The sequence below is a fragment of the Thermobia domestica genome, chromosome 15 (genome assembly GCF_964235325.1).
Source record: "Thermobia domestica chromosome 15, izTheDome1.hap1.1, whole genome shotgun sequence".
NCBI lineage: Eukaryota > Metazoa > Arthropoda > Insecta > Zygentoma > Lepismatidae > Thermobia > Thermobia domestica.
This window is the reverse complement of record NC_137468.1, coordinates 16,006,034-16,030,813: the sequence shown is the minus strand read 5'-3', so window position 1 is coordinate 16,030,813 and position 24,780 is coordinate 16,006,034. Positions and strand designations below refer to the sequence as shown.

Genomic DNA, 24,780 nt, shown 5'->3' with positions numbered 1-24,780 from the left:
TCAACGTCCCACACAACACGAATATCAATGGCTGCTGTACACTAATTGTTTGGAGAACGTGTAATTTCGAAAAATGGTTACATTCAATGGACTCTCAGATTCCCTGATTTGCCTGCTTGTGATTTCTTTTTGTGCATTCCAAAAAGGCATCATTTTTACTATTAAATGAAATATATTTTTAAAAAATGTTTTCATGAAGTTATTTAATTTTCAAATTTCCCGTTTTTTGAATCACTCTGTATATATCTTGAGTAAATTCCTTCCGAACTTCCTTTCTTACACTCTTCTGTTAATATTTCCGGTATAAAATGCCTCAAAGCTGTATCCGAAACTTCCTGAGATAAAAATAACTACTTTTTGGGTCAATATACAACATATAAAACACTTGCATTCTCATTAAATTTTATTTAAAATTTTCTATTTCAATATAATCATTTTAATATGCTCTTAATTCTCCGAAGCCATATCTATCACCAAATCAAAAAATATATAAATATTATATATAAAATATACATCTTTTCACTTAATTTGTACATCATGATTCAAATACGTTGATTTTCATTAGTGACTGTCCATAAACTGCACATCCGATAATAATAATAAAGTTTTCGGTAATGGCCGAGGCTGTGGGGAGAGAACAGTCATAGTTTGTCGTTCCACATCAACATTCGTCCTGAAATCGCAGAAACAAAAAATGTTACTATAAACAGATTTAACATTTTGGGACACACAAAGAAACATTTTGGGATACACAAGGAGTGATGTGTACTGAAAACGCTCCTTGACTATTGGGAAAATTAAGTTAACGTATGTACAGTACTTTTTCTATTCATTGTAAGTTTTGCATGTATTAATGCGTAGTAGAAATAAATACTATAAATTGACTAAGGTAGTACAGATCTTATTCCATCTCGGTATGTCCATTATATACATTATTTATTTTTTTATTATTTTTTGCTTTTGCTGCATAAGTCTACCTTCGTTAATCGGAAACCTATTTTTAACGGAAATTTTTGCAAGTCCCGTTCGATTTCGCTAAAGACAGGTTTTACTGTATAAAGTACCAAGCATGTTGAAATATTTATCTGAATATAGTTTTGTTGTACGTATATACTTTTGATAGTCAACCTTCTACAGAGGGAGTGTTTGAACCTTTCAAAGTAGAAGATCCTTTTCAATATTAAAGCTGTATGAGACGAATCTACAAAGTAAATAATATGAAATTTGAATCATATGAATTTATACTGCAAAATCGAACACGCATCTGTCGCACCAAAGACTAGAACTGACTAGAAATTGCAGGAATGTCAAATTTGGTTATGATATCAATTCATATACAGGGTGTTAATAAACTATACCGACAAACTGTAAAAGGTGATCCTTCATATCAAAATAAGATGAAAAAAGTTTATACGGATTTATGCAGAAAAGTGCATAGTTTCAGAGCTAGGGCCGTCCAAAAGCATTGGAAAAATACATTGCAACACGCGTTATTTCGAGCACGAGGAACAGCGGAGTGACGATCCTTATCAGCGTAAAAGAAGTCACACATACGCTATACAAAAATGCATTTCAGAAATGTCCAATGAATTTCCCATATGGTATGGGGCATTCCCCATGCTCCCAATAGAATTACCAGATATGCTTGGACCTAAAAATGGGTCCAAAGTAAGGGGGAAAGTATGCACTGACAGCACTGAATGCGGATTGCATCGACAAGAGATCAGAACTGTTAGCAACCGCTAGGTCAACAGTTTCTTATATTTTGAATAATGTTTACTTTTTCACGCTTTTGAACAGCCCTAGCTCCGAAACTATGCATTTCCCTCCACATAAGGTATGAGGAATCCCCTCTTATGGTTCGTCGGTATAGTTCATTAACACTCTGTATGTATTTCCTCGTTCATAATGCCCTTTTTCCTTAAATGATTCTGTTACACAAGTAGATCCTGTATTTAATTTGTTGATTCCCCCAAATAAATTCTGTTTCATATCTTGCCGATTTGGTTACACTAAAGAATACGAGCGCTAAACGAAATATACAAAATAATACGAGGATAAGTCAATATATAGTCGAAAATGATATAGAAAGAAAATAAAAGTAAAGAGTTACCTGGTGAAACTGCTTTTATTTCTTCACGTAATTCCCATGCACATTTTGGCACTTGTTCCAGCGTTTCACAAATTTATCAAAGCCAGCAGCGAATAATGTTGTAGTTGGTGTAGTTGCCAGTTGGTAACAATCTTATGGATCTTCGCAATATCCTGGAACCGGTGACCATTTGAATGTTCAGTGATTCGAAATGATGGAAGTTCGATGGTGCCAAATCTTGGTTGTAAGGCGGTTGCAGTTGTTCCCAATCTAAGACCCCATGTGAGCCACTGTGATTTTGGTATTGCGTGGACAAGGCCTGCAACTCTCATGGCTGACTGTAACTTCGTTAGAGTTCGGCAATATGTAGTTACAGTGGCTATGGGAGAGCCATCACGAGATTGTCAGTGAAGGTTCTTCCCCTGTGCGGAGGGAAAATGCAGCCCCTACTTTAGTGCTAGTGTTACAAATCACTATCATTCTGTTTCACACTATTAAGGAAACTGCCATTATAGATGCACTGAAAAAGTCTTGACATGTTAGTAGTGGCAACGCGCTTCTCTTGCTGGGTCTTCCGGGACGCCTTGACTGTCATAAAAAATGGTAACATTACCAGGGTGTCTATCGGTCACGAAAGTCATGGAAAAGTCACAAAATTTAGCTTTTAGGTCACTTTTTTTTTTTTTTTTTTTTAATCTGGAGAAATTGTAGACTGGAAAGTTTTATCCTATAAACGTCAAAATTCACCACCAAAAATGTCTATTTCCGGCTTTAGACCCTACCAAATCGCAAGCAAAGCACGTTTCTATCACATGCATGAAAATTTGGCTCAATTCCCACCCAAATTCGCTCTTCAGAATGTTTCTAAACTTTATGGTTTGGGAAAGAAAAGATCACGAAATTTCATTTTCGAATTTGAGTAGACACCCTGATTACCTTCTGTGCTGATTGGGTGACCTTAAACTTCTTCGTTTTGGGTTATGAGGGACGTTTCCATTCCGTACTGGTGCGTTTCCGGTTCGAACTGGTGAATGATAGATAACTGGGTCACCAGTGACGATGCACTTCAGAAACTCACTTCCCTTTCTTGCGTACGTCATAGATGCTGTAATCACAAGGTTATTCAAGTTTCTTTGTATTGATCAGTGAGCTTACAGGAAACCCATCGTGCATACACTTCGTGAAAATTCAGTTTGCTATGCAGATTGCTGTACGCTGTTCCATCTAAACAATTCAACTTTAAAGCCACTTCGTCGATAGTCAGACGGGATGATTGACCTAGATCATGCCTTCAACTTTCCTCAGGATAGAGTCACCGTCAACTTCTGTCTAACCATCGCGATGATCGCTATCACTGACGCCGGTTCGACCACGCTTGAAATATTCCACCCAGCTGTACACGGCTTTTTCCTGGAGAAACATTTGTTACCCTGAACAGGTACCCATTTCCTTGCGAAATTCCTCAGCCGAGTTGCTCTGGGCCCACAGAGATCAAATTACGGCCCGCTGTTTTAACACACGTGTCATTTTATTCACTTGACACTCGAATGACTGTCCGTAGCACCAGACACTGAACACTAGCCCTGTCGACGATAAACGAAGGTGCTGCCACCACACTTGCGGAACGGATCAGAGCGACGAGTGATATTCATACATCAATTTCACACTGCACCACTTCGAAGATATTTCATTTTACAACTTATACATTGACTCATTCTCAGATATTAAAACAAATGGTGTACATTAACCTAAGGTATTGTACATTATGTTGCAATCAGGCTTTTCATATAATATAAAGTGTACACTTACACACAAATAAATCCAGCTACATTTGTCTGAATAACATCTTCGTCTAAAGAAGCTGCAAAACTTACAGCCAACAGATGATGAAGCAGATTCATACCTATAACAAGAAATAATAATTAATATACATTGGAACTCATTTATTCACGACAAATGTAGTGACAAAACAATGAGAAATGCCAACGAAGATCAACCTCTACTCGGAAGGGTACATAACGGCGCTTCCCGATCCCAATCCCAATTACAATTACACTCTCATAATCAAGTTGATCAGGGAGCGTGTGGATTTACTGAGACTAAGAATGGTATAACACTTTGTTAAAACGGACAGAAAATGTGTGGAGCGGGGCGATTTTTGTGAGACCAATCCTCCGTCCTACTACAAGCCGTACACCGGCGACTATACGTAAAGTGAAGAGCGTACGTGAACGGAGATGTATTTCAAACCCTGTTAGAATATTGACCAAGGCAATTCACACCAGATTAGAGAAGCGTCAAGTGCAGAAACTCTTGCGAAAACACATTAAAGAACTTACATTCATTATCGACAATTCTAAGGACATATCCAGCGGACGACAGGCGGAAATATGTAGTCACACTAGACGAGGCATATCTGTACTTAAAAAATATTATATATATTTGTAACAAGAAGCATGCAATTTTCTACATTACGTGTTAAAGATCTCTGAAGTGACGCCTTGAATATAGGGAAAGAGTTGGTAAGGCATTCATGATCATTGATGGTTTCCGTTACAATGAAATTAAACATACACCATGTGGACAAAAAAAGCCAAGGCGAATTCTAATTATAATCAGACTAACATACTACCACCAATTTATTGCCATAACATTCCTTGTCTGAATGTGAAGGAAGGCTGGGTCAAGACGGGGCATCCAACCTACTGCTCATTCGACAGTTCGACAGTCATCTTCCTTTAATAAAGGAAGGAAAGAAAGAAAAAAAAATTATGCTATTCCCTTCACTTACATTCTACTGAAATCTCTGGGTGACTCACTGATAGATTATTTCGCCTTCGGGCTCCTCAAACCGGCCCTGGCAATGCCTCTATCCAGGTGGCGTTGCCTTGGCCCAGTAGAAACCCTGCAGCATTGACGGTGTAGCAAGTTTAAGAAGAGAAGTAGTTGCGACTGGACATATCTAAACTGTGTGCCAGCCTCTTCCAATGGAAACTGATTGTGTGCGATAGCTAGAAATGGACGGCCATCAAATAGAAAAGGATCGCTAGTGGGATTGTGGAATTTCCTGAGGTAGCTGCATCACGAAATCGTCACCATAGATCGGGAGGGAAAAAGTAGCCGTGACGCGTCCACTAACTAACTCTACGGCCTATAGAACCCGAAGGTTCAATGCCGCGTTCACAAAAGCTCTCCATTGACTTCTGTCCTTAGCCAACTGAATCCAGTTTCTACTTTGTATTCCTATTTCTGCGAGATCCATCTTAATATTATCCTTCCATCTGTGCCTAGGTCTACTTGATGAACATTTTAGGATTGGATTTTCAGTAAAATCTTTGAAAGCGTTCCTACTTCCTTCCATTCTGGCTACATGACCTGCCCACCTGAGCTTCCTAGACTTGATGACCCTAACAATATTTGGTAAACGGTGTAAATTATGCATATACTCGTTATGAAGTTTCCGCCATTCCCCATTTCCGTTCCTCTTGGGTCCGGGTATTCATCTCAGGATCTTTCAATCTACGTTCTTCCCTCAGAGTAAGCGACCATGTTTCACAACCATACAGAACAACAGGCATGATTATCGTTTTACGTACCGTGACGCGTCCACTTAGGTGCAATATTGGAATCCATGGTCAAGTAATATTATTACAAGGTTAAGACAAATACAGATAACACTAATGAAACGAGGAATACAGAGGGAGAACGGATATATATGGCATAAGAAAAAACAAGTGTTCAAATCAAACATGATGTGCAGAATTGAAATTTGCGTACCACTTCCCTTATTTATTTAATTAATGATTTTAGTGATATCTAATAAACGAACCACATTATCAAATGCTTAAAACACTGAAAAATAAAAGAACGCACCAAATTTCAATACCATTTTAAGACTTATAAAAAAAAAAAAAAAAAAAAAAAAAAAAAACTTAAAAGGAGTTATATGTTTAAAGACAAGTTGTTTCTCTTCGTTGCAAAGGTAAAATAATTTGACTTTAGTCCTGACGCGAGTTTTTTTTCTTTTTAGTAAATATCCGTAAAAATGAAATGAAATCTTTTAAGTCTTACGTCCCACGATTATACCGGCTAAGCTAAAGGGGACGGTGATGAGAAATGAATGAAATGGTGGAATGAAGAAAGTAGGAGGAAACGGGAGAACCCCGGGAAAATCCCATGCAAACAATGTTTGTCCACCACAAATCTCACTTGGCGCGAGCTGGGATCGAACTAAGACCCTATGCACCAAAAGTGAACGCTATAGCACTGAGCCATCGTGGCTCTAGTAAATATCAGTAGTATTCAACATCATGTAGAAACCGCATCGACCCTATTATCTCGTATTTGTATCTCTTCTTATTCTTGAATTAGTATCCCTAACAAGTGATTGGTAAGAATTATTTTTCTCCAAAGCCGTGCTAAACTGCTAAAACTATTCCTAATTTGATGTTTAGTGGATGTAACAAAACTTGTGGGATCTTTCAAAATGAACCTGCTGCATTTTTTGTACTAGGCACTGAGATTTCTTTTCTTTCTTTTGGGCCTATTTGAAGCTTACCTGTGTTTTTCTTTGGCTTTACTACTAACAACAATTTATCTTATTCTCTTTATTATCTTAGAGCTCCTGCGTGACTAAGCGGTTAGCGTACACGTCTTTGGCGTGGAGGACCCGGGTTCGATTCCCAGCGGAAGCTCATGTGGTTCGTATTCCACGTTAATCAGTAGGTTCCGTCTCATAGCCTTGCTGCTGAAAGGGACGTTAAACTCAAAATCAACTCAACTCTCTTTATTACCTTAATATTATACACTTTACACATTACTAAGTCACAATATACATACCACTCACGTTCAGACTGTAATTTTGTAAAAAAAAAAGATTAAAATTATTAGTAGTTGGTTTAACAGTTCATTCTTCTTTATAGTTTTGGAAATATTTAACATGTATCAATGAAACAAAACGACCAAATCACTGAATATATGTTAATAAAAACTTCTGTAAAATCTCCTTCATCAGCCTAGTTTTGAAAAACCTAGAGTGGTTAAGAGTAAGAAGTGTATTAGTATATTTAGTGCTTTGGTCAGTTTTGCTTTAATAATACTTCTTTTAATACATACTAAGGACCAATCCTACCATCTTCTGATATCTGTCTGATATAAATATCCTCCTGACATTTTTCCGATAAGTGTTCTACAATGTCCTGATAACAATCAGGTGGCTGATAAACCCTATCAGCTGGTTGGTACTTTGACAGGAAGTTCAATTGCCTGTTAACAGCTATCACCTACTTGTTAGTTGTCGTGTAGTGAATCATGGACGAAATCGAAGAATTGTTGATGGTGTCCGAGGACGATGAGGAGATTGTTCAATATATAGCGAGGCCTCGAAGACCATTTTAGCTCGAATATATGCCAATTTCTAACGATAAATAGTACCCGTTGGCTACAAGTGCTCGCGCATAAGCGCCATGTAATTTGTGTAGTTAGAAGATGAAGAAATATATTCTATATAAAATTTAGAGTTCAATTATTGAAATTGAATGATATATAAAAACATATCTAAATTATTAATCTAATTTACATATTTTTAGAGGTGGAATATCAAATAAATTAATTAATTAAAAGCTCAGATTGTGTTATTACGTGTAGTATTATAAAATGGAGTGCAATATATAACGAAATTAACGTTATAAATTTTAGTTATAAATTTGACGTTTCAATTGTTTTCAGTATGATCAACAGAAAACCAACCAATCAAATGGTCCGTTAAAACCTTGCTTCGGGTTAACTATCTGACAGAGTATATATCAGGTACAGTATATTGTAGAACGAACCACGGGTTAAAGTAACTGACAACTTCCTGATATCTAATTCTGACTGATAGTAATCAGAAAGAATATCAGGATATTGTAGGACTGGCCCTAAATGAGTTATAGCCATTGATAAACCAAAACTGTTTAGGTTAGTTTTGCTAGAATCCATAAAGTGATAGTAGACAGCATGTCTCTATGTCATACGGAGAATCATTTTGGAAGCAAAGGAATGTACTTCATGCTGAACATACACATAATATGTAACTCAATGTCTGTACAACCTTCATTTATTTTATATTTATGCTGATGAATGCTATTAAGTTTTTCACCTCTTAACAACTCCACAAAAACTAGTACAATAGACTACCGAGTATCGGGCCTAATATGGAGGAAGGCTGGGCCTAATATGGAGGAAGTCTAGGCCCGATAACGAAAAAGCCGGATAGACCGGAGTTCTATTAACTCATTTCTTTGCATAATTTCTCCTCCATAGTCACTACAACTTTTTATCGTTTATCACTCATTTTCAAATCTTCACTGTAGTACACTTTAATAATAATAATAATAATAATAATAAAAAAAAAAAACATACCTCAAGAACAATTTACGAATATATTACTGTACGTACTGTACAGTTATAATCAGGAACAGCAGCAAGCGCATTGTATTTTGGTTCGTTACACACTGACGAAACAATGAACAAGGAGCAAAACGCTGTTCTTTTCCTGTCACAACTTGTATTTTGCACACAACACGTAAGAGGATCGAAGCATATGCCTGCTTTCAATGCCTTGGCAATGTTGCCAATGCAACGCGTTGCCTTCCTCATTTATTTACGATAACAGAAAACTAGGCCGGATAGTCTGGAGTCCGATACTCGGAAGTCTATTATATGAAGATGTAATGTCATGAAACCGAGCTAGCCACACAATTGGACCTCGCTGTCCAATCTAATGCTCTGGAAACTGTTCATTTAATCATGAAGAATTACCGCATAATGTATGATGCACTATTGTGTAGATAGTGGTTCCGAACTTTTTTTACTTTAAGGACACACTATACTGAACCCCATCGATCTCACGACACATTTGTTTCTTTTTCTTTTTTTTTTTCTTTTTAATTATTAATAATATAAATTATAATAGTGTACCATACCAAAGTATAAAACAGCTCTCCCAAGGGAGAGAAAAGTTTTAAAATTTCCATGTTGCCCACCAACCTATGGATGAGGTGAACAAGAAGATAATAGTGTAATGCTATACGTTTCTACAAAGTGGTGACTCTTATGTAGTACTAAGCATAGTTGGTGCCACTGAAGGCGTTGACTGCTATAGGCTGTCTCAAAAATTGATTTGAGCTATTATTAAATGCTTCATGATTTTTAAATTTCGCGACACACTAGTGTGTCGCGACACATCGGCTGGGTAGACACTGGTGTAGACAGATCAGGAATTCACTTTCTTCGTTTAATATGAAGCATGCCCTGAATAGCGAAATTAATTTTTCCTCCAACGAAGATAAGTACTCAAAATTCTATATCATACTGTCTAATTTCTAAGGATTTTTTTTTTCTGACTAAATGTGTCATAGAAATAGAGGGTGGTTGTACATTTTGAGGGAGGATTATTTTTATTTAATTATATTTCAGTAGTATACATTTAAAGGGTTGTTTCCTGGTAAGAAATAGTTAGTATCCCTATCTCATTATAAGCTCTATTATTTAAACAACAGTAAGTAGTGTATCTAAGCTAGATATGTTCCTTGAAAAGAATAGAATTCAACTGACATGATTTATTATAATCTCAAAATCTTAAATGATGATAAATTCATTACAATGCATTGCGGACTCTCAATCTAAGACATCAACAACATTATTGAATGACTAAGTGAACTTATTAATATCTGAATGTTCAAGAAATTATCAAAGCAATAAAGAATGAACTTTCCAAAACAAGTACGCAATATTGAGCCTAATGAATGAGGCCCATCCAGAGACAATAATTAATGTAAGTAAAAGTTCAAACTTACATTTTAAAGATTTGGAGTCGTCTCTCATTTCTCATTGTAACTGATGTAACAATTTTCTGTCCTGTCTTTTCAATCGATCGAATCGAAGATGAAGATTGAGTAGATACGAATAAATACCTTGAGAGAATTTTCTTTCACTTTATATATGATTCTAAAAACCACTTTCACTCTTAAAGACTGCACTGACGTAACTAAGAGGGGGCAAACGAGGCTTGTGCCCCGGGCGCCGGATTGATGGGGGCGCAAAACTGGGCAAATATTTATTTTTACTATAAGTCAAGGAAAAGAGTTTTAGCAAACTAAAGATCATAAAAGTTACCTCAGAAACTCAACAGGACAATAATGACCCAATAACCTTAGGGTCATATCCATAGAGTATAGGTTAGCTTGAAAGCTATCTGTTGAGAACATTGTAGAAACCTTTGCAGCCAAAAGAGTCCGCAAGGTTAAATTTTAGTTCCAGCTTTTTGTGCTTTCATTTAACTCATATTAATTTAAGAGATTTACAAAATGTCCGAGTATAATACTCGAAACAACAGCTTGAGTGTTTGTCATAATTAAATACTCTATTCTAAAGCAACAGACTGTTGGTTCATTCTTCATATATGCATATCCCAATATAAATTCCAAAAACATTGTGATTTGAAGTTATTATGAAAAGACTATAAAAATATATCAAGCATGCTACTCTCAGATTATTTGGCAATCAAATACTAATTAGTTTAGTGGTTTATCTTGTACTAAAAAATAAATTATGTACTGCAATTTTGAAATTAAGCTTTTACCACTCGAAGAAAAAATGGAATAGGAGAATCACAGTGTGACGCCAATGTCAGGTGTAGTTGGGGAGCGTTTTGGTTTGGTTGGTCGGGGGGGGGGGGATAAAGAGAGTTCTTGCCCCCGGACGACAACTAGCGTAGTTGCGTCGCTCAGTTCCTGGTACATATCTGAACAAACGTTTCTTTTGATTGTACACTCAGGTGCAAAAGTGTTATATATATTTCAAATAAATAATTTTTATATTGTATTAAACATGACAATACCATGATTTTGGCTTTGTTTTGTAACTAGAAATATTCTTCTAGTTGTGAATGTTTAGAGCAACAACACAGTTATGACAGGTTACCTCATGGAAGATGGATTACTAGACTACCTAGTAGCAAAGTAATTCTTGTTTATTTGACATGCAATGAAAAACACTTCTACATACCTATTAAAGTCGTCCTCATCAAGATGATGCAGACTTCAACTTGGGATAAAATTTTGCATTCTGTAATATTCTGTGGAAAGATAGATGTTCCACTGTAAGATAAATATTGGTTCTTAGTATTTACCTGGTTGGACTGTAACAAGTTTAGTCATATTGTCTTCTGCCTTCATTCCCAGTGGCATACAGGAATCTGGCAGCGAAGGGGCTCCAATTTTGTATATGCGAACGTCGCTAAAACGGACGTCAAAGGAATGTGGGTACAAAGGAGTCTTCAATCCATAAAAATACTCTCTCACTCTGGCATCACGAGCTTCTGCTCGCGTTGAAGTACTTCGCTCCACAACCTATGAATAATAATAATAGTAACCTATGAATAATAATAATAATAATAATAATAATAATAATAATAATAATAATAATAATAATAATAATAATAATAATAGAATAATAATAATAGTGTTGTACTCCCAAGCCTTAATCTTAGGGAAAAAAAAAAGACTTAATCTTAGAAAAATGTAAACAATAAGAATTCAGATTCTGATGAATTCTGATTTCTGATGAAAGGAGCGAAAGAAAGACAAAAATAGTTTGCACACGATCATAATTATTTCCGTACGATAAAAATTATTTAACATTATGACAAGACAGAAGAAGAAAAAATTCCACGGCTCGGTATTCTCTTAAATGCCATCTCTTACAAGTTAGGTTTATATTTGATCATAATATTGCCTTACGGTATCAAGCTGTTTTCTTCTCCAATTTGCGTTAACCGATCTTCACTATCTCACGAAAGATCGATTGTTAGATGCATTAGAATTTAGCGTCGAGGCTGTATGAGACGAGGATGTCTAAGCGTGAGATCCAAACACGTGAGCTTCCGCCGGGAATTGAACACGGGTCTCTCTCGCCAAAGACGCGTACGTTAACCATGTAGCCACGAGGGACCTCACACGAAAGATCGCATTCGAATTAAATACAAATACTACATTCTGCTATCTAGAGTCGCTTCCAGAACTGAAATCACTTACAAACGTATGGGCTTGCTTGCGATATGGTATTCAGAAGAAAGAAAGAAAAAAAAAAGTCTAGAAGCTAACTGAAATAATTGCTAAGATACTGCTCAATAATTGTTGGTTTATCCCTTTAGTTTTACGAACCAGATTACACAGGGCGTTACGAAAATGTGTCACTATATTTTGAGAACAGATTTCACACATCAAAATAAGAAAAATGTTCATATGGAGCTGTGCTCAAAAGTGGATATTTCGGAGTTATAGGGTGCCAAAAACGTAAAACAAATGAACTTTAAAAGTTCATAGCTCCACTACTGTGGGACCTATCGTAGTCAGGTCAAGCCATCGCTGAGGAACAGGTATGTAAATTATCCAAATATCCATGTTTAACAATGCTCCATTATTTGCATACCAATTTTTAGAGAGGTAGGTGGAGAGTGATCAAGTACTCCCAAACAGCCTCTGTAGAAATAATATATTTATTTATTTAACAATCACCAGATTCAGCTCAGAGGCCATTTTACACTGGATATCCAACAACAATAACAATGGAAAGGATTTGGGAAGGTATCGGCCAGGGCCTGTTTAGTAGGTACCATCCCGGCATTTGCCTGGTAGGACTAAGGGAAACCCTGTTAAACCTCAGTCAGGATGGTCGGCAGCGGGATTCGAACCCACGACCTCCCGAATGCGAAGTCAACGCTCTACCACTTGAGCTACTTCGCTCGGTGCAAGTACCGGTGGTTTTGAAAGACGGATATAGGATAGTTCACATATTTCTTTCTCAGTGAAGTTTAGACCCGACTACGATCGGTCTTATAGTAGTGGAACTATGAACTTTTAAAGTTCACTTGTTTCACGTTTTCGGCACCCTACAACTTCGAAACTATCCACTTTTGAGCACAGGTCCATATGAACTTTTTATCTTATTTTGATGTGAGAAATCTGTTTCCAAAACATTGTGCCAGATTTTTGTGAAGTGAAGTGAAGTGAAGTGATTTTAGTTTAGCGTCCCGTTCAGCAGCAAGGCTATATGAGACGTGGACCTACTGATTAACGTGGAATCCGAACCACATGAGCTCCCGCCAGGAATCGAACCCGGGTCTCTTACGCCAAAGGCGCGTACGCTAACCGCTTAGCCAAGAGGGAGCTCTGCCAGATTTTTGTAACACCCTGTATGTTATACACCAATGGGAGCAGGTTCTACCAGGAATGAAACGCGAAGCTAAGCGCAGAAAAGACAAGCATGCTAACCACTTAGTTACTCGGAAACTCTTGCTCAACAATAATATATCGAAATCCTTTACTGTTTTAGTTTATAATATTTGCTAAATACCACTACTACAATTTTTGTTGTTAAATTTGTTGTAAGTATGCGAACTAAAAATTGTATTACACAATAAGATTTTCTACTGACTTCCAATCTACAGTAATGAGCTCACAGAAATTATTACACTGTCGTAACTAATTGGTTGGTTTAGCGTTTCGATCAGCACAGAGGCTACATGAGACATGGATCTACAACTAAATATGGGATCCGAACCACATGAGCTCGCACTGGGATTGCACAGTCGTAATGTTTCATACGCTGTCAATAGTTTCTTGAGGTGTTCCTCCCTTTATGTACAAGTGGGAAGAGGGAACGGAATGAGTGTGGAAACGTTGCGATGGTATTTTTATTTTTTAGAAGTAATTTCCATAACGTTCAGTAGTCTGAAAATTTGACGAGATGGGGGCATGGTAGCGCTCTGAAACTCTCACTTCTGATATGAGATGTTACTGGTTTCACCTCAGTATATATCAGTTTATGGTACACTCACGTCCAAAATTATTGTCGCATATCTATAACTGTCTTCTTGTAAGAATATTTAATAATGATTTTGCAGGGTATTTTTAATACTGATACTATGTGTATAATCGGGAAATGTATATTTGTGGTATATTTCATAGGGAAAGAATTATACATACGAAAATTATAATGAGTAAGATGAAATGTTGCTAAATGGACAAGAAAATTTTATTTTCGTTTTACTGTTCTTATTTACTGCTCTTTTGACATGAAATTTGCCACATACATGTCTTTGAGAATTATACACATGCTAACATTATAAGAAATACCGGGCGAATTCGTTATCAAATTATATTCCTACAACAACATATTTATAGACATGCGACAATAATTTTGGACATGAGTGTACAATTGGGTTCTCGCGGTGTCCTCCCACCACGTTTTTATTCTAGTACTTTTTTTCAATAATCATCCACTACCATTAATCATTCATCTGCTGTAGCCTAATACAGTGGTTCCCAACCTTTTTTAAGTAGCGACATACGTTACTGAACTCCCAAGACATTGCGACATATTGTTTGTTTATTATTATTATTAATAATAATAATATAGATTATAACAGTATAAGCCTTAGTGACTGATTCTATGTAGTACTGAGCAATGTTGCTGTCGCTTAATGCACTGACTGACAGTCTGTATCAAAATTAATTATAACTAATTATTAAATACTTCATTATTTTTAAATAATAAAATTTTAGCGACAAATGGTATGAGACTTCGCGACACATCACTTGGGAACCATCAGCCTAAAGAACATAATGGTGGAACAACCAAACATGTCTTTTAATTTAAAAATCTGGCAACAATGGAAACAAGAAGGCAAAACGTGAAACAAAATTTAAAATTATACAGGGTGTTTCAAAACAACACCGACAACGTTTGGGAGGTGATTCCTGACCCCAAGATAAGAAAAAAAGTATAGGCCAACCTGGGTGCACAAATGCTTCCTTTCGGAGTTATAGGTTGGCGAAAACGTGAAAATAATAATAATAATAATAATAATAATAATAATAATAATAATAATAATAATAATAATAATAATAATAATAATAATAAATAAAATAAAATAAACTTTAAAGATCCATAACTCCAAAACTGTGGGACCTACCGTTATTGGATCAAGACTTCACTTAGGAATTAGTATGTGGCTATCCAATTATCCATGTTTCAAAATCCTGTGGTACTTTCGCAACAATTTTTATAGAGGAAGTTTGGCGACGACCAGCATATAATTTGAAGTACTCGTCAACTAGCTCTATAAAAATTGTTGCTGAAGTACCACAGGATTCTGAAACATAGATATTTCGATAGGGCAGATACTAGTTCCAAAGTGAAGTCTTGACTCGACTGCAGTAGGTCCCATAGTTTTGGAGCTATGGATCTTTATTTATTTATTTTATTTTATTTATTTATTTATTTTTTTTCATGTATTCGGCAGTCTGTAACTCCGAAAGGACGCATTTGTGCACCCAGGTTGGTCTATACATTTTGCCTTATCTTGGTGTCATGAATCACCTCCCACACGTTGTCGGTGATGTTTTGAAACACCCTGTAGTATTATTTTTTAAAGCTAATCCATACCTTTAGGCATCCAACCACGGAGAAAGAAAGAAATTTAAATTGCAGTCTGATCTACGTTAACTATTACTCTCTCTGTATTTTTATTAAAGTCATCCTATATTTAAGGATTTATATAAGCACATCAGGTAAATTATCCACATCTGTTATCCACCAATAGACTTGTGCTTCTATATGAAATCTAGATGCTAAGAGAAGGAAATTCTACTCACACCTCCACTCTTTGGTAAAAATACAACTTTTACGCAGGAGGGCATATCTCGAACTAATTCATTATACAGTCTTTCTTGATCTAAGACTAAGATTACGTCTACTTCAAAAGTTGAAGCTATGTGCTTGAGCTGTTTGTATCCTTCTCCTTTAATCCAACCACATGTGTTTATAACCACACCAGATACGCTTGCTGAAAATATAAAATAAAATAAAATTATATATATATATATATATATATATATATATATATATATATATATATATATATATATATATATATCGGGTGTTCTAAAAATGGTGCCCACGAACTACAAAACACTATTCTACAAGTCAAGATAAAGCGAAATATACATGGTGTTTCAAAACAACACCGACAACGTTTGGGAGGTGATCCCTTACACCAAAATAAGACGAAAAATATAGACCAACCTGGATGCAAAAATGCTTCATTTCGGAGTTATAGGCTGCCGAAAACATGAAAAAATGAACTTTAAGGGTCCATAGCTCCAATACTATGGGACCTACCGTAGTCGAGTCAAGACTTTATTTAGGAACTAGTATGTGCCCTATCCATATATCCATGTTTCAGAATCCTAAGGAAGAATTTTTATAGAGGTAGTTGGTGAGTCTTCAAATTATATGCCGGTAGCCAAACTGCCTCTATAAGAATTGTTGCGTGAGTACCGCAGGATTCTGAAACATGGATATTTGGATAGGGCACATACTAGTTCCTCAGTGAAGTCTTGACCCGATTACGGTAGTCCCATAGTGGAGCTATGGACTTTTAAAGTTCTTTTTTTTTTTTTTTTTTTTTTTTTTTTTTTTAAATGTTTTCGGCAGCCTATAACTCCGAAATGAAGCATTTGTGCACCCAGGTTGGTCTATACTTTTTGTCTTGTCTTGGTGTCAGGAATCACCTCCCAAACGTTGTCGGTGTTGTTTTGAAACACCCTGCGTATATATATCTTTGTATACGTTGTTCTTGTCTGGGAATATCAATTGCACTACGTGGCAACGTCGCAGATTGAGAACCATAGAGTAAATCTACCACTCCATCAAAGAGTTACATCGATTCTTTCCAAAGAGAATAGATAAACGCTAACACTACACTTATTAACGTAACAATCGATGTAATTACTTGGATTCGTAGAGCAATGCTAATAGTTCGAAGTTAATCTACGACGTTGCCACATTGTAAATTTTTTGATTTCCCATAGCGGCTGAAGGAGGTCCCGGAAGGAATATCCATTTTCGCTTTATTTTGACCTAAATAATAACACTGCTGTTCGTGGACGTCATTTTTAGAACCTGTATTTTTTACTTATTGATTAAAAACAACACAATGCTTTGAACCCGTTAAGTCACTCGTTCTAATTATATATATATATATATATATATATATATATATATATATATATAGCCCGGAATGTGAAAAAGCTACCAATTTAATCTGATATGTAAGACTCAGTTTTATCCTTCTAGTTTTCATCAAGTTTCAAGGAACAAACATTACTACACTGGTATCCAATGTGTACACGGAATATGTGCGTCACCGTTGAGAAAAATACAACACCAGTAGAAAAACTCTGCTATTTTATAGAGTAAATGTTTCATACACAACTGATCGATGATTTGAAAAATAGAAGAAAATCTTGGAAGTTAAAAGAGGAAGCAAAAGATCGAGAACTGTCGAAGAAAGATTTCCAGGCCCAAACGGCCATTTAACCCGTTACCTTTGAGGGATGGTGTCTCTTGGCGAGCACAATATCCGAGGAAAAGGGAAGAAAGGAAGCGATCTGGGACCTATAAGTTAGGTACCACCCTGGCATTTGCCTGGTGTGAAAGAGAAAAACCAGGGAAACCTGAATCAGGGTGGCTAGCCTCCACCGGGAATCGAACCCGGGGCCGCTCGCACACAAATGATGACGAATATGAGGACAGTTGCACTGATCGTATACAGAAAAAGGAAGTTTTAGCTAAATCTTAATTCATCAGTAATATATGGGAAGTTGACTGATTGTTCGTAAAACTCATACACTTTTAATGATGTCTGACTTCGCAAGTACTGTATTGTCAACGGATTGATTTAACTTTGGGCGGGAGGGGAGGGGGGTAAACGGGTACTAATGCTGATCATTTCCAAGCGTTCACACTTTATTTTTTTTTTCCTACAGGGCTTAAGGGTTACGATACGAAAAGCTTATTTGAATTATCTCCATATGATTTTTTAAAAATTTTCTTGCAAATCATGCTTGAAAAAAAAAAAAAAAAGTTTATTCACTTATTTAAGTCTTTTTAGTTACAATGCAGATATAGTATAAATTACAACTAGCAACAAAAGCCTGAAAGAAATCTATTTTTATTATTATTTGTTTGTGTTTTGTCGTGCACAATTTTATACAAGGTATCTTAAAAGTTCCCTGACAGAGGGTAACGCTGTTATTATCAAAGTTACAACAAAATGTAAGAAGGAAAACCGTCTCTAAATATGTTTTCAATCTAAAGTGAAGGATTTTTTTTAAGTCGGACGAGGGGTCCGATTCGCAGTCCGGTCGTGCATTTTTTTTATTTTATTTTATTTTATTTATTTATTGTATAATTAGTAGTAATGTTAATAGCAGTTTTTGAGTAAATTTTGTATTTTATGTAACGTCATTTTCCTGTTACTTAATTTTTGGATCAAAAGAATAAATATATTTCAATCAAAATATTTCTTGTAAGCCATATATGTGAAGATATACATATAGTGCAGTCAAAGTTAAACTATCACTTAACTCTCTCAGTATGATGTGCTTATTCCGTAGAAAATAAGAAAACTCGATTTAGGGGCATTCAAAAATTTGTGGCCCTTGATCCAAAAACTAATTCTTGGCCAAGATTGCAATCTTTTGATCCTTTTTTTAAAAATTTTTTTGATCATTCCTAAAATTCTTGTTGGATTTGTAATCTCCCTAACTTAATGATTAAAAGTTGTACGTGATAAATATTCGATGTAAGTTGTTTTCTATTCAAGAAGCTGTAAGTTCATCGACTAGGCACACAAATCTACCCTAAACTAATAGATCACATTTCCGCCTACTTAGAATTTTAGTATTAGATCTTGAGCCTAACTATTACGACACTTGACTAATTAAAGATATATATGAAATGTAGTACCTTTTTTATTAGCTTTCATTCTCTCCTGAATAACTTCTGATAAACGAGATACAAGCATATTGTACAACGCCACATTCCCTCCAGCTGATTTATGTCCGTAATGGTAGACCAATGGTGCTTGCTGAGAAAATCCTTCCTCCACAGACGCTGGACGCTCTACCAGTAACGCTCCTACAAAGGAGTTAATGAGAAGTACATTTTTACAGCTTAAAAAAATATATATATATATATATATATATATATATATATATATATATACATTATTTTTACACTGCATAATGGATTTATATTTTGTTATCGCTGGTTTGAGAGATTACGTCATCACCTTTACACTATAATAACAACGTATTGCATGAAGTTCCCAATCATCTCTCTCAGCATGGTTACATATCATGCATTCCCAATCGTCACTCAAACTTGGGAGATTTGAATGAGGATTGGTCGCAACGTGGTAGGTCGCGTTGAAGATATTTATTACTTAATACAAATTGCTTTTTCTCTCTCTCTCTCTCTCATTCCTTCTAGCGAGAGTGATAGCTTACTATTTTTATCAAAAAATACGTCCCGCGACCTGAACTCTTGCACTAAGTTTCTAGATAATTATGATCTGATTTGAATAAGCTGAGAAACACTAAATATAATTATTAATGCTCATATTTTCACTTTAGTTCAAATTACATCAGCTCGTTTCACACTAAGATCCTGTGAGCTGCTAGCTTTACATTGTCTTAAACGTACGCCTTTACACATGCGCTTCGGTTCAAGTTAGCCGTGGCTCTAAGCTGCTATGAAGATTACTCCGCCAGTAGCTGGCTCGAGCGGGCTGCTGGCAGGGAAGAAAATAACACACAGTCTTATGAGATCCCTTCACACTTAAGCGTGAACTCGTTTGGAATGGAGAAAAGTGTACATATATTTGATGTTGAAAATTTTCTCATTTTGGTGTTACTCTGATGAAATACATACTTTATACTATTATACAGTTCGTCAAACGAAGATATAGACATTATGAAGTAACTAAAGAATTTTCTTTCATCTTCTTTCAATTTAGGAAACAGATTGTAAAAAGAACGTTCTTCTAGTCTTGATCGATATATAGGATGAATCCACATTGTTCTGTATCTTCTTTTTCCTTTTTCTCTAGCAATTTATCGCCAAGATTAAAGCTGCAGATTCTTCTGACTCTAGCATAACTGCCATTTTGGTATCACGATCATTTGAGCGGTTCACACGTATTCAATGCCTTCATATTACAAGTTCATGTGAGCGGCTCACAAAATCCTAGTGTGAAGGCAGCGTAAGCCTCTTGGAATGCTATATGAAAAAACATTTTGTTTTTGTTTTTTGACAAAGATAAACACATCGATGGATTCTTCACTTACTTCAGGATGTCTATATCTTCGTTTGACAAACTGCATAATGGTATAAAATATACAGTTCATCAGAGTAACACCAAAATGAGAAAAGTTTCAACATCAAATATATGTACACTTTTCTCCATTCCAAACGAGTTCACGCTTAAGTGTGAAGGGATCTCATAAGACTGTGTGTTGTTCTTCCCTGCCAGCAGCCCGCTCGAGCCAGCTACTGGTGGGGTAATGTTGAAAAGAATGAAATGAAATTTGTAAGTTTTACGTTCCACGGTTATGCCGGTTAGGCTAAAGGAGACGGTGATGATGAGAGATGAGTAAAATGGTGGAATGAAGAAAATGGGAGGAAACGGGAGAACCCCGAGAAAACCCACGAGCACGGTGTTTGTTCACCACCAAGTCCACACGGCGCGAGCTGGGATCGAAGCATGGACCCCAAGCACCGGAGGTGAACGCTCTACCACTGAGCCACTGCGCCCCCCGGGGTAATCTTCATAGCAGCTTAGAGCCACGGCTCATTTGCACCGAAGCGCACGTATAAAGGCGTATATTTAAGACAATGTAAAGCTAGCAGCTGCAGCTCATGTGAGCGGGTCACAGGATCCTAGTGTGAAGGCTATTTAGTGTTTACTCGATTTCAAAATCATTTTATTTTGTAGATTTTTTTTAATAAAGCGCTGAATCACTTTCAAACCGAAATTGTAGAATTTGCAGAGCTACAATATATAAAATACTACCAATTCGAAAACAATACGACTTATTTATATAGAAAAGTAAATGTGGCAGGAGTAGGCACATTCAAATAAAAGCTAACACTTGGGAGCAGTGGCGTAGGGAAGGGGGGGGGCGAAGGGCCAGGACCCTCCCAAAGAGGTCCGACAATGTACTTTGGTACTTTGATGTTTGTAATTTTTCTATATGTATCTGAAACAGCACTTGCCCCCCCTCCCCCAAACACACATCCTGGCTACGCTACTGCTTGGGAGAATATCTCTCAAAGAAGCTCAATTCTGAGCTTCTATGTTTTTATTAATAATGACAAAACTACTAACATCAACTTCTTATTAAACATCGGAAGGAGAAATGGTTACAGCATTGACACTTGCTGAAAAAAAAAAATGGTTAAACCAGGTTGAAACAGTAGTCAAAACGAACAGTACGAAAACAAAAGAAGACAATCAAGAAGGGAATAGATATGCCTTAGATTTCAAACAAATTGCACATAGTTGTCAGAGAGTACAATTTTAACTCAGCATTAGTGCACTTAGCAAGTCATAAAATTTTCTTCACTAACTCGCCGGATTCTGCAGTTGTATATGAAGTCTTATGTACATGCCAAGAATTTATACAATTGATTTGCATGCCAGACACCTTAAACTAAAAAAAAAAAAAAGTTATTCATGACGATAAATACAAAGATGTCCATGCAGCACGTCTTTCACAACACCTAAAGATACAGAAGAAAGCATCGATAAAGTGAAAGTGATCAAAATATTTTTCATTGTTCTTAGAAACATACGCATAGGAGACCTTTTTCATTCGAAATAAGAAATCCAGTTTAAATTTCTACATGGGCAAACTAGGCAAAAGTTGGAATAACATCATTCACTATCAAACTTCTCATGGTTATATGGAATTAAAATGCAGTGCAGGAAACCCGGGTTCGATTCCCGGTGGAAGCTCATGTGTTTCGGACCCCATGTTAAGCTATACGTATACGTTTCATATAGGTGCTGAATGGAAAATTAAATTCAAATTAACCAACCTTCACAATCGTTACCTAACACAGAAGAAACACAAGGATTTAAAAACTGTGTTCTATGACTGTCAGGTCGGCCAAACAACTCACTTATTGAGCAAACTGTATATTCTCGCCGACTTCAAATCATCATGCAAAATTAATTTTTTTTTTCAAGTAAAAAAAAAAAAAAAATCTTTCTTCATTCTAGACGCTATATAGCAAGAAAGAAACCACTATTCTTTTGCATGCAGGCTGACATCAAGGATAATATAAAGGAGACATTCTTTATTGAACTGAATGTTTATCTCATTAGCAGAGTGCTTCAGAACAGCAGACACTTTTTTCTTTTCTTGAGTGAAGTTACCAACTCATGATTTTGATTACTAAAACTATTTTGTGTATACTTTTCATATAAGTGATTAGCAGCGTTTAGAAACTTTTTTAAATACGAAATTGTTACACTGACAGACTAAATGCAACGACACACTAACGCTTTACTATCTAAACTACGGTGGGAACTACGCTTGTAATCTGTGTAAATTGCAGATGCGAAGCTTACCTTCCAGAATTGCCAATCTGTATTCTTTTCTATTAAACTAATTTACATTGGACTAACATATAAGATATCCATTACTTATAGACTGAATTTCTAAAGTTGGTCTGCAACACTTACTCTACCTGGACAACAAATTCATGTTCCCACGGGACAAAAAGACGTGCTGCCAGGACTACACAATATTCATGACTATATTTGCGTTGATTATGAATATAAAATATGTGAATTTTTCCAAAGCAAATCCTAAAAGACACCGCCAACCAAAGGCATTCTTTCGGGATCTTCCCGGACGTTGGTAGAAGCGACAAGTTCGCGCTTGGTATTCACGAAGGAAGGCACGTGAAAGCCTCCTCGGAACGGACTTACTTGTATTATAGGTCACATATGGTCTCGACTAAACATTGAATAAATTTGTGGGACTATAACACTAGCATACTACAAAGGATAAGTTAACAAAAATGTATTCTACATAATTAATATTGTGAAGTGTGTGGTTCTTGAAGGTAACAAGACTTCGTTGGAAAATAGTGTTTTACCCAACCCCATACTTACTCTCTCCGTTCACTAGTGAACGCCAAACATCGAAGTGAACAGAGTTTTAGTTCATGTAATAAGAAGAATAACTATAAGGGCTATATTCTAAGTTCATTTATTTGCCATACGTATCCTTATATTTTTTCTTTGTCGTATTAAATATTTCATATTTCAGAAGTGTGTGTAGAGTGTTGTTCGCTTAAGCATTCGTGCTTTGGCAAGTGAAAATTTGTGTGTACTTCTCAGTATCCTTTCTTTCACTACGTATATATACGCATACATTCAATAAATATGAATTCGTAAAATGTATTTTTTCTTTTTTTTTTTATGTGTGTGTGCGAATACTTATGGAACTATTAGCTTGTCATTCGTGTATATGCATACATGTGCGCAAAAGGTAAAATACAGTCAAACCTTGATTTCCGAACCACTGTGGCTACCTATGTCGTATCACTTTTTTTATACTTTTCTGAATTTGCGCTTAAACAGGACGTGACCTCTGAACCAGGTTGTTATCAACTGTTTCTTTAGGGACTATTCCAGAAGCCAGTACCCAAGGAAGACGGTAGAAAGCAGTACTCTGAATCCTCAGTTATAAGTGTTTACTAGTGGAGCATGTTAATATTTTTAGGTATTACCTCTGTAATTTATTCTCACCCATTCTATCCATATTATAACCTACAATGCTGACAGCAGTGAGCGAAAAACTTTACGTTTAGTATGTTTTTCTGAACAAATCCGTAACAGCACACAGAAGAGTAAAGTGAGTACTTTGACACCACGTAGATAGCCAACTAGCCTATGTAATTCATTCTGTCTTTTGATTCTCGAGTGTTTTTGTATTAACTGTGGTAGTACAAAGTTAGACAAGATGTAGGTCCAAATATCGAGGAAATAACCTCCCTAAAGATATTAGTAACATTGAGCCAATGAATATATTTAAATCAGTTACAAAGAAGTATCTATTGAACAATTATTTTTATTCAGTAGATGAATACCTGTCTGCCAAATGCGGCTTACAGAGTGTATAGTCTAATCTTGTCGCACACAACACCACAGTACTTTTTTTTTAAAAAAGTATGTAATAACTATTTTTTTTGTATCTCATTTATTGACGTGTCCGATTCATACGCTCGTTTTCCTTCGAGCTTCATGTATGACTTATGGATGAAAACAGTATGAATGAATTTAGATCTAATTATGATATATAAGTGAAAACATACTAGAAGTATTTGGTAGTTTGGATACGGAGTTACTTTGTGGTCTGGGTTGTTCATTTACTTTGCAGATAGAGATAGTTTGGTTGCTACCATAACTAATTTTCATTCTTACGACTATATTAGGATTAGGAATTAGATTTCTAGGCTTTTGGTATCTACGACCATGTTAGCCAGTCGCGTATGAGGGATGACGTCCCTCGGTGATCACACTATCCGAGGGATTAGAGAGGGAAGGAAGAAAGGGTTGGGGGAGGAAGGAAGCGGCCTGGGACCATGATGTCAGGTACCATCTCGGCATTTGTCCGTGTGAATGAGGAAAATCTTTACTCAGCATGGCTGGCATGATAAAAGCTTTGTAAAGCAATTAGGTAATTGTGAAAGGTGATTAGCCCCATCAACATGTACTAGTT

The 24,780-nt window shown here is 36.2% G+C and overlaps 1 protein-coding gene across 1 annotated transcript in view; it reads right to left on the bottom strand.

Annotated features, from left to right (window-relative positions):
* Positions 1-385: 385 nt before the first annotated feature.
* The window catches only part of LOC145672090 (protein CLP1 homolog), a 56,280-nt gene continuing 31,885 nt past the window's right edge, over positions 386-24,780 (bottom strand). Inside the window, exons 5-9 of the mRNA XM_081741343.1 lie at positions 18,950-19,120; positions 15,793-15,983; positions 11,265-11,484; positions 3,902-3,995; positions 386-673 (exon numbers count right to left, since the gene is read on the bottom strand). Of these exons, the coding sequence (XP_081597469.1) occupies positions 562-673; positions 3,902-3,995; positions 11,265-11,484; positions 15,793-15,983; positions 18,950-19,120 (788 nt within the window). The 3' untranslated portion in view covers positions 386-561. The remainder of the gene's footprint in view (positions 674-3,901; positions 3,996-11,264; positions 11,485-15,792; positions 15,984-18,949; positions 19,121-24,780) is intronic.